Source organism: Mauremys mutica, chromosome 6 (genome assembly GCF_020497125.1).
Source record: "Mauremys mutica isolate MM-2020 ecotype Southern chromosome 6, ASM2049712v1, whole genome shotgun sequence".
Taxonomy (NCBI): Eukaryota; Metazoa; Chordata; order Testudines; family Geoemydidae; genus Mauremys; species Mauremys mutica.
This window is the reverse complement of record NC_059077.1, coordinates 84,178,555-84,193,835: the sequence shown is the minus strand read 5'-3', so window position 1 is coordinate 84,193,835 and position 15,281 is coordinate 84,178,555. Positions and strand designations below refer to the sequence as shown.

General features: G+C 38.7%; 1 protein-coding gene across 8 annotated transcripts in view; it reads left to right on the top strand.

Annotated features, from left to right (window-relative positions):
* The window catches only part of ERCC6L2 (ERCC excision repair 6 like 2), a 173,655-nt gene that overhangs the window by 44,860 nt on the left and 113,514 nt on the right, over positions 1-15,281 (top strand). For 7 of the 8 annotated variants that reach the window (XM_045020537.1, XM_045020539.1, XM_045020540.1 and 4 more), the window contains 4 exons: positions 1,086-1,231; positions 8,728-8,823; positions 10,047-10,146; positions 14,700-14,852. In XM_045020537.1, coding sequence (XP_044876472.1) covers positions 1,086-1,231; positions 8,728-8,823; positions 10,047-10,146; positions 14,700-14,852 — 495 coding nt within the window. Of the gene's footprint in view, positions 1-1,085; positions 1,232-8,727; positions 8,824-10,046; positions 10,147-14,699; positions 14,859-15,281 lie in introns of those variants that run through there. The other variant, XM_045020544.1, reaches the window with a different exon arrangement.

Below are 15,281 nucleotides of genomic sequence, written 5' to 3'. Positions count from 1 at the left end.
AGGCAGCTGGAGAGCGGCAGCTGCTAGATGGGAGCCCAGCTTTTAAGGCAAAGCTGGGCCCAGAGTCAGCAGCTCCCACTCTCTGGCAGCCCAGCTCTGAAGGCAGCAGCGCAGAAGTAAGGGTGGCATGGTATGGTTTTGCCACCCTTACTTCTGTGCTGCGGCTGGCGGGGTGCTGCCTTCAGAGCTGGGCATCCGGTCACCAGCTGCTGTTCTCCGGCCACCCAGCTTTGAAGGCAGCGCAGAAGTAAGGGCGGCAATACCACGGCCCCCCTAAAATAACCTTATGATTCCCCTGCAACTCCCTTTTGGGTCAGGACCCCCAATTTGAGAAATGCTGGTCTCCCCAGTAAATCTGTATAGTGTAGGGTAAAAGCACACAAAAGACAAGATTTAATGGTCCATGATGCATTTTTATGGCTGTGAATTTGGTAGGGCCCTACTCATTAGCCTAGCTCGAGTGCAAAACGTGAGCTACACAGAATATTTGTATTAGCAGCACAGAGTAGTGGAGTCCCCACTGCGCTGGCATCACGCATCAGCACCACTGAAGCATCAACACACAGCCTCCAATGGAACAGCTAGCTTGAAAGTAACACAACTTAAATTGAGCTAAACACTTTGGGGTGAGGGGGGGAAGGGAAGGGGATGTGTTAGCAACAACACTCAAGTTATACATCAAGCTAACAATTCAGTGAAGCCAAAGCCCTAAATGTGGTATTCTTGTTAGTGACTAATGTGCTTTCTGAAATGATGCAAACTATAACTCAGGATTATCTAACTAAATACTTGCCATGCCAGCATAGAAGATTACTGTCAATGACAGTTCAAGATCTCTGCTTTAATTTTATATCTTTTGTTGCTTTCAATAAAAGAAACTGTAAAAGATTTAAGTAGAAAACCAATTGTGTCGTAGAGAATAAGCGGATAAGAATGTTAAATACCAATAGAGAGAGAGATTTATACTCTCAACTGGTCTGTGGGCTATTAGAAATGATATTCAGGATACCTAATCTTTGTGGTTGTTATGGTGCTTATTTTAAAAGATACTAATAATGCTTTATCTCCCCATCTCTTTTTATCAGTTGCTAGATGTGCTGGAACAATACTGTATGGCATCTGGGCTAGATTACCGAAGACTTGATGGAAATACAAAGTCAGAGGACCGGGTCAGGATAGTGAGAGAGTTCAATAGCATGCAAGATGTTAACATTTGCCTTGTTTCTACAATGTAAGAGAATTTAATTTGTACTATGTGTCTGCCTTCAGCTACGTATTTAGAGGCTTGTAGTAAAGTTACTGTGCGTTCACTTGATTGATCTTGCATGGTGTTACTTCTTTGAGGAGGAGCAATAGCATTACTGTCAGCTGTTACAAGACTGTGGTGTCAGCTACATCCATTATGGGTTAAGATTACTACACTAGAAATGGGTCATAACACTTAATTTTTGTTCTTCACATTCCTTCATATCTGTCGTTTCTGAGATCGTTGAGATTTGAAACTGGTGAGTGATAGTTTTAAATCCCAGGCTAGCCAAAGACAGTGGGGAATCACCAATTGTTCCTAATAGTCTAGTGCACCACTGCAGTCTTTATTTCTGTTCTGCTGTGCCCATTAAGAAACAAACTTTCAAAAACTAGGTTCTTAAGTTGTGTGTGCAAAACCAGCAATAGCATGTGAGTTATTTTATGTGTGCATAGTGGACCCATATAGAAAGCCATATTTTTATCAGTTAAACTTTATGCCTATGAATGATTTTTATATGTGCAGTTTGAGCTCAGTTTCCTAACACTTGTCCCTTAAAGCACTTATTTCTAACAAGCTATAAAATCTTACACATTCTATATGCCTGAAAGGGATCTTTTCATCAGTTTATGATGAATAGTGAATTCTACTGGAATAGGCTAATTAGATGTACATGTTCAGCCAAAAATTATGAAAATAGTATATCAACCCATTCCTGGCTTTCTGCTTAGTTGCATAATCCTTTAACTTTTAGCTCAGATGATTACTATTCCCAGGCAGTGATGCAAAAGGAGCAGATATTGCCCGTTTATCCCTGGCTGTGGGGAGACTCCAGTGGGTATAGAGCCAGTATAATGGTCTCCTTTGCTGTTCCTTCCACAGTCCCAGCACAGGGTACATGTTGGGAGCAGAGAGGTGGAGAGGCCAGAGCATGATACATTCTGGCTGTGCTCGGCCATCATAGCTCCCTTAAGACCACTGTCAGCTGGCACACATTAGAACAGCCCTCAGACTTCTCTAACATGCATGGGTCTGGCATATAAGCAGAGAATCAAGGCTCTAGAGATGTACTCTTGCTTTCCTGAGCATAACCTCAGTAATCAGAATATCTGGCCGGGGACTTCTTGAATAAGAAATAAGCAGTTTTTGGCCCTTCGAGGTGAACAAAAAATTAAAATGAAAACATACTATTACAGGAGCTACCTCTTCTGGGAGTTACTGTATCTGTACTGTTCTAAAAGGCTTTCTACTTATAGTGAATGTTCTGTCACCTTATTTGTTTTAAACACTTTAGGATTAGTTTCATCCCCATAATCTCATACATTTGGTGTTATGAAATAGAGAACTCAATTAAATGGAAATGGAATCTTGCTTCATTAGTGGTTTCTTCTCCCTTACCCTTTTGAGTAGTAAGGGTTGTAAGGGAGGCCATGCTCGCCAGTGTTGCTTCATGATAGACACCTTAACTTATGATGATCTTGTCTATACAGAACTGTATATAATGTTTCACATTTCACTGAGTAAATTAGTGAAAAACATGCCTAGGATAATATGCAGCATAGTGTATGTTCCAAGAGAAACAAAATGGTACTCTCTGTAATTCTTAAAGTGTAGTTCAACACACACACTATACAACAAAAATGAATGTGTTTCTGCTTTCCTGAGATAAAGTAATCAAAGAGACTACAAGAGTCTTTTGTAACTCTCTGGAAATCTGAAGGTGCTATATCCTAGTAGCACTCCACAGGGGTTTCTGGTCTCCTCTAAATCAGAGTTCAGGCACATCAAACCAAGATCTTTTGTGCAGTCATCTGGTTGATGGAACTTTTCAGTATCTTATTTATTTCTAAACACATAATAAGTTGACAGAATTGGGTCATACTTTTCTGTCTATAGTTTCTCGCAAAGTTTTTGGCTGACTGCTCTATGCAGTCAGCTTGTATGTGTTCTGAAAGTCTCATCTTTCAAAGTGCCAAATGTTAATTTCTGACAAATCTACTTACGCTTTATTTTGGCTGCAAAAATGCATCTAAAAAAGGGTGACTTCTCAATACAGTGCATTTGTTTTTTGTCATTTTATTCCAGTGGCACAATCACTATACAACTTCAAAAAGAAGCACCAGCCTATACAATTACTGAATTATGAAGCAATAATAATGACTTCATTGTTAAAACAGTGACCTTTCCAAATTTGTATTCTACCTTACGTTCTGGGGAAATAAATCCATTCTGCCTGAAACTTCTCCTGCATAGCCTTTAGCCAAAAAGTACCGGTATCTTTAGAAACATAAACTTTAATGGAGTAATATGGTTTTGAGAAAAGGAGCTTTCAAAAACAGCTTTTCAATAAATATCACTTTATTTGTAAAGGCATATTTCCAGAACACCTTGATCTTAAATCCTCAAATTTGTTTTAGATACTAGTATTGAACATAATCTTGTGGATAGTCTTACTGTCAAAAATGTACTGGACAAGTTATAAGTAATATGGATGATTCCTACCAATCTTATAAATTTCTGGAGACCAGTAGCTATAGATTGTTAAAGATTACAAGGTCAGACACTTGTATGTTCTATGGAAGAAATAGGTTTATGGCACATATGCCCATGTCCTATCTGTTGTCACTTTTAAAGCTCCATGACAGAAATATCTCTTTCATTAAGCCTGTGCTGGCAGAAGAATCTGTCTTGGGAGAAGAATAAATGTGGTCCATAATGCTTAGAGTTATTGCTGGTTCTGGCAGCAAACAAGTTCAAGTTGTAAATCTCATGAGAAGTAGGGCTATGATTTGCAGGAGTTACAAATTCAACTGGTAGAGCTGTCAGAGCTTGTAATGTCTGTGACACAACTTAATTTAAGGAGAGGGAACTACAGCACTTGGACATTGGGCAGCCTTGTTCCAATGTTCCAATATATCATGCTGGAAGAAATAAAAACTGTTAATATCCCCTCCTTCAGAGCCAAATATTAAATCCAATGCTCTACCCTGTCTTTCCCACGCTAATCTCCATATGCTCAGAAATCCATTCATTTAAAAAAAATCCTAATTCTGCTTCTCGATGACAGCTAAGGAAGAGAGAGAACAATGTCATTTTTTTAAGTAATGGGAGACCTGCAGATACTATAGTAACGAGGGCCATGTAAAATACCTAGATACATAAACATACCAAAAATAGTTAATATATATCCCAGTATTCTGTATGTTCTTACAGACATGCCCCATTACTTTAAACTTCTGCAAGGCCTCATGTAATTTAGAATCTTTGCAGCCAGGCTGGTTGAACTAAAATGTCCTGAGTCATTCTTTTCAGGACTCTCAGATTCACACATGAGTGGCTAGTGGATCATATAACAGTCATGATCTTCAGGTTTTTTATCTTTGAGTCCTTCATACGTGAGGCTTATTCCATCAATTTCCCTGCAGAGCTTGAAAATTCCAAGGGGATAGAAGTGAAGGATTTGTATATCAGTGGTCTTGGCAGTGCTGCTTGCAAGTGCCATGAAATCTGAAAGGAATGTCTCAAGAAGGTTGTAACTTCTTTTTGCATCCCTACAAAGCCTAAAAGTTTCAATAGATCAACTGGAAATGCACAACATGCAAATATATGCATTCCAGTGCAGACTTTGGGCTTCTCTGTAGATTTTTTGGTATTTCTAATATTTTTTTTCAGCTTAAGATTTCTTTCAAAATGCAATTTTCTGATCCTTTTGGTAATGAAAATAACCTTTTCTAATGTGAACCAGTGCAGTGATGTCTTCCTGAGTCTGCATACAGACCTGAAACAATAGCTAGTAAAGCCATGAGCTACTCTTTATTGAAGTGGAGTATTAATCCAGATATGAAGCCAGAAAATTAGGCAATGATGGGAGATGAGATAAATTGCAACGTGATATGCACTAGAAAGAATTTTAACTAATCTCACCTATTAGTGGCTACAATATTTTCTTGAGTTTATATACACTTAATTTAGAAAAGTGTGCATCAGCAGTTCAAAAGCAAAAAAAGATGTTAAGTTGTATAAAGGAAGGGACAGAGAAGAATACTGAAACTATTATAATGTTATAATATACATTGTTGATTTGTCCTTACCTTCAGTAGTATATACAATTCTGGTTGTGTACAATTCTGGTCACTCATCTCAAAAAGGAAGTAGCAAGAGGGGAAGAAAAAAATCCAGAGAGGGGCAATGAGATGGCTAATCATGTAAAGATGTAAATAGTTCAGATATTTAAATCTCTCCTATTAAACTTTTGATATTAGACAAATAAGAGTGCACAAGATAGAAGTGTGTAAAATTATTTGGTTGGTCAGGTGCTCTTACAGTATTTGCTTTTTCTTGTCATACAAGAAAAAAGGAGCATCCAATTAAGATGACAAATTTTAAAATTACAAAAGAATTTTTTATGTACTCCGTAATCTTGTTTGTGGAACTCTGAGCCACAAAGTGATTTTGAGACACAAAGGGTAGGATCAGACAGTTCTGTGAATAGAACTAATTACTAACTGCTTCCATAGAAACTTCCCTCTGGCATGTTGTTTTGTAACTTCTGAAGACTGTGGTACTGAGCACAGAGACAGGACACAAAAGTAAATAGACCATTAGTCTGATCCAATATGCAGTCCTACAATACCATGAACTCTGGAAAAATAATGGTTTATTATAAGGCAGTGTTGCAAGATCCTTAAAAGAAATGAATGTAGCAGGCTGAGCCATCTGAGTTCTCTTCTAATTCAGTGTGATTTAAACATTACTTGCTTAAATGACACTTAGAATATTAACCATTTTAATTATTTATTTATAACGCACCAACTCATTTCTAGGTACATTCTGTTTATGAAGAAGTCATAGGGGTCTTGTCTTCTTAAACATTGTAGTATACCTAATAATTTTATAAAACTTTTGCCCCTTTTAATTTTTTTTTTAAACATCCTGTTTGGTCTTGTCTCTCCTCATACTCAGTCTGTTATGTCCATTAATGAAATCTGAAGTATACTTCATATTTCAGCTTTCAATATTTGGATTTTTTATTAGAAACCAATTGGAAAAACATGTTGACTTACATTTTGGTCTGACTACAGGGTTTGGTAAGAGAAGCTGAATTCCATCCTCTCTAATAAGAAATATTCCAAAATACAGTGGAGGATTGTATTAAAAAAAATTTATTTAGTATCTCAGACTTTGAGAGAGTTCATCTTCCGGAAACCTCCATTAATATTGGCAAGTTCCCACATCCTCTCCTTTTCTGAATTTAATTAACCCAGCACTACACCACATTTGGAGGGAAAAGACCACAACTTTATTTATATTAACAAGGATTCCACTAAGACCATAAGGTGGTGGCTCCCACTAATTTCTTTTTTTTTTTTAAATAAGGAAATTAATTAATGGAGGTAACTCAACCCTTTCCGACCACCTTAAACTAGCTTAATAGAATCCAAAATAAACTATTTTATATATACACTTAAAAAAAAATTGGATAAACTTTTTCCATATTTTGGTAGTGTCTCATTGAGAACATGTAGTGGCTTGCCTCCACTTTCTTCTAAAATCTTTGGAGAAACCATCATTGTCCATAAGATACCACTATAAACCTTATGGAAGGGATAGATCTCGTCAAGAAAAAGACATTTGTAAATTAAGAATGGTATCCACTCAAATTGTGATGACCAGTCTGCCATACATACCTATGTTACCTCACTCTTGCTTGTCATATCAGCCAAAGATGTATGCCAGATACTTGATTAACTGGTGCTGCTTCTAATTATTTAAACTCTATATCTGCCTTCTACATCCCCAGCAAGGGATACTCTTAGAGAGATATTCTTGAAACCCCTTAGCATTTCCGCTGGATCCAGTCTAATTGACTACCAGCCATCTGATCACATCATACACAGGATGTGCTGAAGTGCTTTCTGGATCTGAAAAAAACAAAAAAATAAAACCCAAATCAAACACATGGCATGTTTGAAATCAAAGGCCACCTAAAACAGTCTCTCAGATATGAGCACATTGGATACAAGCATTTTGCTTCCAGACGCTTTCCAGAAATTTTCCTATCTTTTTGGGAGGGATTAGAAGGAATGTGACTAAGCCGATACTAAAGAGATTTCCAAGAGCCAGTCCTGCAACCTGACTACTCCTCTCTTTGGCCCCACTCCAGTAAACCACTTAAGCATATGTCCAACTTTAAGCAAGTGAGTAATCCTTTAGCTTCAATAGGAAAATTGTTCAACTGCTTAAAATTAAGCACATGCTTAATGGGTTTGCTATATTGGGGCCTTTGTAGTCTGAACAACATTTTGAGTTAAGATGTTCTTGGAAGATGCAACCAACACATTGAGTCTAACTGTTCCCAAAAAGTCCAATATATACATGTTTAATAGGACTTTCTTATAATGACCCTCACAAATATTGTCCCTATCCACTAGGCCTGGTCTGCACTGGGGGAGGGGGGGGAGATCGATCTAAGTTACGCAACTTCAGCTACATGAATAACGTAGCTGAAGTCGACGTACTTAGATCTGCTTACTGTGGTGTCTTCACTACAGTGAGTCTACTGCTGCCGCTCCTCCGTCGACTCTGCCTGTGCCTCTCACTGAGCTGGAGTACTGGAGTCGACGGGAGAGCGCTCAGGGATCGATTTTTCACGATAAATCAATCCCCACTGGATCGATCGCTGTCCACTGATGACATACCCTAAAAGGACTGCATCAGAAATGAGTGTTTTCTTTTATCATTCACTTTTCTGTGCTTTTACTTAGCCCTCTCAATAGTTTGATTCAAAAACAGGCACCACTGCACTCTAGTACTTGTTTACCCTGCCAGGACTGCTGTACCAAGAATAGCTGGGAGAGGCATTACAAACTATACCATGTTTTGGTGTAAGTAATGTAGCAAGTATCCTGCCAAAATCCATCTCCCTGTGATTCAAGAAACAAAACTGGTGCAAACTCTGTAGTAAGTCTCTCTTTACATAAAGTCTCTTCTAGCTGTCTCAAATGGCTAGAATCATGGCTGATATAAATTGGCATAGATCTGTTGAAGTCAATGGAGCTATGTAGATTTACATCAGCTGAGGATTTGGCTTATATTGTTCACTTTGAGTGTTAAGGGAATGCAGCAGGTAGTTGGGCAGCACTTCTGTTATATCAAGGTGAAAGCAGCTGTTTGTATTTGGGCAGATTATATAGTCTGCCCGCAATTTGAGGTATTGTTGTGATTTGCTACAATAATCATGATTGTTAGGTTATTATGCTATTGTTGTGTTTTGTAAATAGAGCGCCAGCCCATTACTACCAATGTTGGTATAATGCTGTTTAATTATGTTTAGAATAGGGAAAAAATGTGAGCCTACTACTAGTAAGCCTAATTTTGATTAAATAGATCCAGAGCTAGAAATCATTTAATTTGAGTTTTAAAAAATGGTACTACCTAACTCCTTTTCTTGCAGTCTAAGAACTAACTAACTTTTTTTAAAGGGCTGGTGGATTGGGTCTCAATTTTGTTGGAGCCAATGTCGTTATATTGTTTGATCCAACATGGAATCCAGCAAATGATCTTCAAGCCATTGACAGGTATAGTCTCAATATTAAAACTTAGATAGACATAGTGCTCTTTTTGTGTTCATTTTGGAAATTGATTTTCTCATGCAAATTTTCCTAGAGAATAGGATATTCTTAAACACAATCTGATTTTGGCTGTATCAGATTTAGAAATGCCTGTTAATAATTTTTTAGCATTAATGTACTCTGCATACTGTTTAAAAAGTGAGTGAGAATTTCCCCAGCTCCTTTACCTCTGAATTTTAACTTTTTTTATTTCCTACTTTTCAAATTGTGACATCGTTGGAAGAGAGAGGAATAGGACAATGCTGTCATTATGATAGTGTTTCATTTTAAAAAATAATAAGTGGACATACAGCCTGATGGCATTTTTCCTGAGCCTGGAACCATCATTGCTAGCCTGTTTAAAAGTAGAGTATTAAAAAAACAAAAACAAAAAAAACCCACAGTTACTGATCCAGCTCAAGATTGATGTTGAGAAACATAGAATCCCTTAAGAAAAATAGTTGTGTTCTTATTTTCAAGCCTATGTAATGTAGAAATGTCCCTTTTCAGCATTCAGTTTGTCTGATAGCTTGCTGTGGTGACACATGCAAGATTCTTATTTTATAAGTGTTTTATCCAAGACATTCTAAACCATAGGTTAGCATTTCACATGCAGCTGATGAAAATACTTTTAGATAACTAAGGAAACACTCCAAGGAGCCTTTAAAGTGTACAAAGCAATTGAGTTTTGATGAGTAAAAATACATTCTTTGTTCCATCCTATTTTATATTTTAGCTTTTAAGATCCTCCGTTATTTTGTCATTTCTAACAATGTAGAGAGGATTTTTTCTATTTTCAGATACCTCCAGGAAGACTTCTCTTTCTTCCCTTCCCACTACAGAAGTGGAAAAATGTTACGATGTTGCAGAAATGTGTGTCCTTGCAAGACCTTCATGGTACCACCTCTGTGAAATTCACATTTCTCTGATGTCTTGACATTCAGTAAATCTCTTCTGTGGTTTCTGAAAATAATCTGTTGGTAGTTTGAGTTATGGAGAAGAGAAGTGAGGGCCCTAAAGAGAGAAAATGTGAGCTTGGTAAAAACACTTAATTTCTGAACTTGTCTTTTAGGGAAGTTCTATTTAAGTTTATAGTATTTCCCTTTTATTGGAATTAGGATTTTACTTATCTCCAAAGGAACTCATGTTAGCTAATAACCTAGTATTCTTCAAAATCACTGTCTTTGCAGAGCCTATAGGATTGGCCAGTGCAGAGATGTGAAAGTGTTTAGATTGATATCCTTGGGGACAGTGGAGGAGATGATGTACTTACGGCAGGTTTACAAACAGGTAAAGTTCACAGTGTCATGGTACATGTAAAACAATAACTATTTTCAGCCAACTGGCTGACTGAGTGAAAGCTGACCTACAGCAAAGTTGATTCTGTGTTGGATTTATGACTTGCAATGTTAATTTATGCACTCGGCAGGGAAAAACTACCCAATTTCTTTCAGTGGGTGCTAACTCAGGCCAGTGATGGTACTTTAGATGCCAATGTTGTTCCTTATTTCAGCACTCAAAGCATGTGAGAAAGGAGATTAAGTACCTTTTATGAAGATCTGAGACATCCAATATTAAATGTCATTCCTTAAAATAAAAATGTAAGAGCAAGTTTTAAATTTCAGTTAAATATTGGTGGGCCTGAACGAGAAATTAAACTAAAATTTAAATACGTGATGGGATTGAAGGTGGGCACAATTGATTTTCATTTTCCGGAAGGGTGGGGCTTACTTTTCAAAAGTTTGGGAAATGCTGGGCTAAATGAACTTAAGAAGTGTCCATTACTCTGAACACTACCTTATTTGCGAGAGCCAGTCTCTCCTGTGAACTCCATGATCATCCAGTGCCTCATTTTGAGGGCGGGAGGAGTAGGAGTAGAGCTGACATGGGGCAATTCCCATTGCCAGTATAGTAACTTGGACAGTAATGGCTGCTTGATGACCTCCTACTTCTGAGGAAGCCCACTGACTTCCTCTTCCCTCCTATGGATTGTGATGACTGGCAGGGTCATGAGAATTCGTAAGAAAGGCTTTCCCTTCTCCTAGTTCAACTTGTCCTAGTTTTGTTGCGGGACAGTTTATTGAAATCATCTGGGCAAGAGTAAGGGTTGTGCCTGTCATGTGACACTTCTGAATAGAAAGTCTGAGGAATGAAATCACATGTGTGGATTGTGTCCATCCCTAGAACAGCAGCAGAAAGTCACTAGTTGCTCACTTCATTTTTTCCCCAGTGTTTACTTTTACTTAATTGAAAATGTTCTGGTAAATGTACTGTGAATGAACTAGCAGAGTTCTGCTATATACTGGTAATCTAATTTTAAAAAGGAAATCACTGTGTTTTTTAAGCGTCAATAATTAATTAGCATTTATTTAAGGACTAACATCTGCTGCTTTTTGTGCTCTTTTCTGGAAAGTCTTACCATGTTTTTTTTCCCCTCAAACGTACACAACTTTCTGAAAAACTTTTACATTCCTTGTTAATATCAGTATGTGTGTATGCTACTTTCTTGACTGTTACTTTCACAATGTCACATTGTTTTATTGTGTATAGGGGTTTTCTTCTTACTGGCAATGGTGATCAATCTGAAAAATAAACAGATGGAAAGATCTGGAAGCTAAGACCTTTCAGTGGAGAACACTGTCAAAATAAGTCAATTTTTAGACCTACCAACTTTGACAACCTTTTAAACATCAGTAAACATATTTTTAAACTTTATATATTCCTTTCTCCATTTCAATAATTATCTGATATCCTAATTAAATGCATGTTTGAGAAACCTTAATTGAAAGCACCATGAAGAAAATTATGTGCTGTTTATGTACAAAATTTTCAGATGACTTTACAAAGACATTAGTACAATATAAGGCATTCTTTCTACCAGCTTTGTAAAGTTCTCACAAAGCATTACATTTTAATTTTAGCAGGAATGTTTAGGACCAGACTTGTACAGGTCTGTGCATGAATTTGTGTACATACATATGCATGTTACTACTGAATGCAAAAAACTGATGTATTTGGAAGGGACAGGCTGTTTACACAACTCTGACCAATCAGGTACCTATTCACATTGCTCAGCTTATATGTATGCATACAGCTGTATGCATATAACTTTGAACATCTGTCTCTTAACTATAAGAATGGTCAGTTAAGATGAAAATCTGAGCCTTAGAGTTGAACATTACGTCTCCACTAATTAGGGTGACCAGATGTCCCATTTTTAAAGGGACAGTCCTGTTTTTTGGGACTTTTTCTTATATAGGTTCCTATTGCCCCCCACCCCCGTCCCGTTTTTTTTCACAGTTGCTATCTGGTAACCCTACTACTAATGCACCCTTAGAATCAACAGACACGTTGGTCTGCAAACACCTGTATATCTGTACGAACAGGTAAACTGGTACCTAACTGTGAATTGCATGTGCAGTTACCTAATTTGTCTGCCCACGTGTAAACTTTTGCATGTGGAAGTGAGGAACCTACAAATCTTATGTCTGCATTGATAGAAACCTGCTCAAAATTTTGACCTGATTATCCAGAGCTTGCTGAAATTTTTTTGTCTAATTGGCCAAGTATGTTTTACCTAGAATTAGTCTACAGACAAAATCATTGGAAATCCAAGGCTGGTTTTTACATCTAGATTTGAATTGCATTGACAGTTGAGCACCTAATTGGGCACACAATTTCCAGAGATTTTCAACAAGTGTTGATAAAGAGTATAAAAACCTATTGTTACCATTAATGAGAACACACAAACATGACAGCACCTGAACATGTGGCTTTCTCTATGTTCAAGTGCATCCTCAAATAGCTCTATAAACTAGGTTGTCTGCTCTGTATTTAGTCAATGTTTTAATATGTGTAAGTAATAGACTGCTTTTCAAAAAACCAATCTGCAATGCTTTGTGTTGTATTGTCTAAAGATGAAATTATTGAAGGATGCATTGGATTTTGAAATTACATTGGCATTTTTTATTTTTTATTAGTGGAACAGTGAGGAAAACATGTACAACCAATAGTAATTCAGAATCTAAAACAAGTAGAACAAAAATATAAAATTAAGTAAACAATATAAACTAGTTAATCCGAAATCTGTGGTGCAGCCTTAACTATGAGCATGATTGCTACTATGTTCTTAGAGAAAAATGTACATTGCACCTAGCAAAGTTAGGGGTCAATCCAGCTATAGTTTACCTTTGTGACTGATGACTATTTCAGAGGGGTACTTCTCCCTTGAAAGCAATTGCATAGTCCTAGAATGACCATTAAGTAGCCCTCAAAGGCTACCAACTTCCTAGGGACAGAGCTACAGAAAAATTGTATAGGTCTAGTAAAAGCCATCATTTCTTCCTGCTTTTCGTGCAAAGGATGTCAGTTACATTTGTACTGAACACGTGACATCACTTGAAGCAGAGCTCAACCTGCCTGATTTCAAGAATGTTTAAATTTTATCTGATGCACTATTTACTTAACTGTTTCCAACACAGTGGTGGTTCTTATTAGTCATTTGTACATTTCATTTAATCAGAGTGGATCAGAATTTAAATTTTTCCAGATTATTTGTGATTCAGTCACCATATTCTTTTTCACTCTGGGTGTACTTTAAATTATTGTTGTTCAGTCTTTAAATATTTTTTATTAATTATTTGTAAACAGGCACAATGCAGTGAAGTACTGATACCCAAGAACAGGGGTCTCAAACTCAAATGACCACGAGGGCCACGTTAAGGACTAGTACATTGGCCCGAGGGCCGCATTTACTGACACCTTCCCCCCCCCCCCACGCCGCCCTCGGCCCTGCCCCCTCTCCACCCCTTCCATGAGGCCCCGCCCATGCCCCTCCTCTTCCCACCCATTCCCTGCCCCCATTCCAACCACTTCCCCGAAATCCCCACCCCAACTCCGTCCCCTCCCTGCCCCCAGGGGGTGCAGGAGGGGTGTGGCAGGGGGTCAGGCCAGGGGGTTGCAGTGCAGGAGGGGCGCGGCAGGGGGCTCAGGGCAGTGAGTTGGGGTGCAGGTGGGGTGTGGAGTGCGGCAGGAGGTTCAGGGCAGGGGGTCGGTGCAGGGTGCAGCCGGCAGCTTAGGGAAGCAGGTTGGGGTGCAGGAAGGGTGTGGGGTGCAGCAGGGGGCTCAGGGCATGAGGGCAGGGTACAGGGTATGGCAGGGGATTGGGGTGCAGCAGGGGCTCAGGGCAGTGGGTTGGGGTGCAGGAATGGTGTGGCAGGGGGTCAGGGTGCGTCAAGGGGCTCAAGGCAGGGGGTTCGACTGCAGGAAGGGTTCGGGGGGGCGGGCTCCGGCCTGGCGCGCACCGGGGGTAGGGCAGGCTCTCTGTCTACCTTCCCTGCCCCCGCACCACTCCAAGAAGCGGCTGGAACGTGGGAGAGCAGAGGCACAGGGGTGTGTGTGTTGGTGTTGCTTCAGGCACCGCCCCCAGCATCTCCCATTGGCTGGGAATGGGGAACCGCAGCCAATGCGGGGGGGCCACGAGGAGCTCGCGGGCCTCAGAAAATAACCTCATGTGCCACATGCGGCCCATGGGCCACATGTTTGAGACTCCTGCTCAAGAATAAGTTAGCAAGTTTCCAGTGTTAGGCATAGAACAATGAAGTAGGAGGCTTAGAACTTTTTTTGTTTTTGTTTTTGTTTTTTGCTTTCCTATTCAGTAAAACTAGTCCGATTAATATTATACCACAATGGCAACATCTGCCAGGTAAATAAAAACAAAATATCCTTCCTTAGGAATTTCTGCCTCCTTTAACTAAAGCTGCGTATATACTGTGAATGCCAGGAAATTCTGACATATGATTGGAGCAAACATTTCTGAAATCTCTTGCATTATTCTGTTTTAGCAACTTCACTGTGCGGTAGTTGGAAGTGAAAATGCCAAGCGATATTTTGAGGCAGTGCAAGGATCAAAGGAACATCAAGGAGAGCTTTTTGGGATCCATAACCTCTTCAAGCTTCGAACCCAGGGGTCCTGCCTTACAAAAGACATCCTGGAGGTGTGAAGCTTTCCTTCTGACTTTTGGATATTAGCTTTACATATTTTTTCCTCTTGAAGCATTTTACCATAGATATGAATGTAGTGCCAGGCAAAGCAGTATGGTGAAACTTGAAACAACAAATGCCTACATTGTGCTTTAATTTAGGGCTGTTAGTTTCTCACTTTCTGGCACACCAAAATAATTCCTCTAAAATAAACAAAAATATGGAAAATGTGGTCTTACTGAAACTTGCCAAGAGCTCAACGAAATTCATTTCTCTTCCTAATAAAAATACCACAACTGATTTTGTGATACTTCCACATTTATTCATCTGTGTATACAGATGTATTTTATTTATCAGATACAGTATTTGTCCTTCAAATCAAATTTAAAATACTTTTTTACTATGAAGGAAGTGTTCTGATCTTGCTAACCTTCTGTATAATG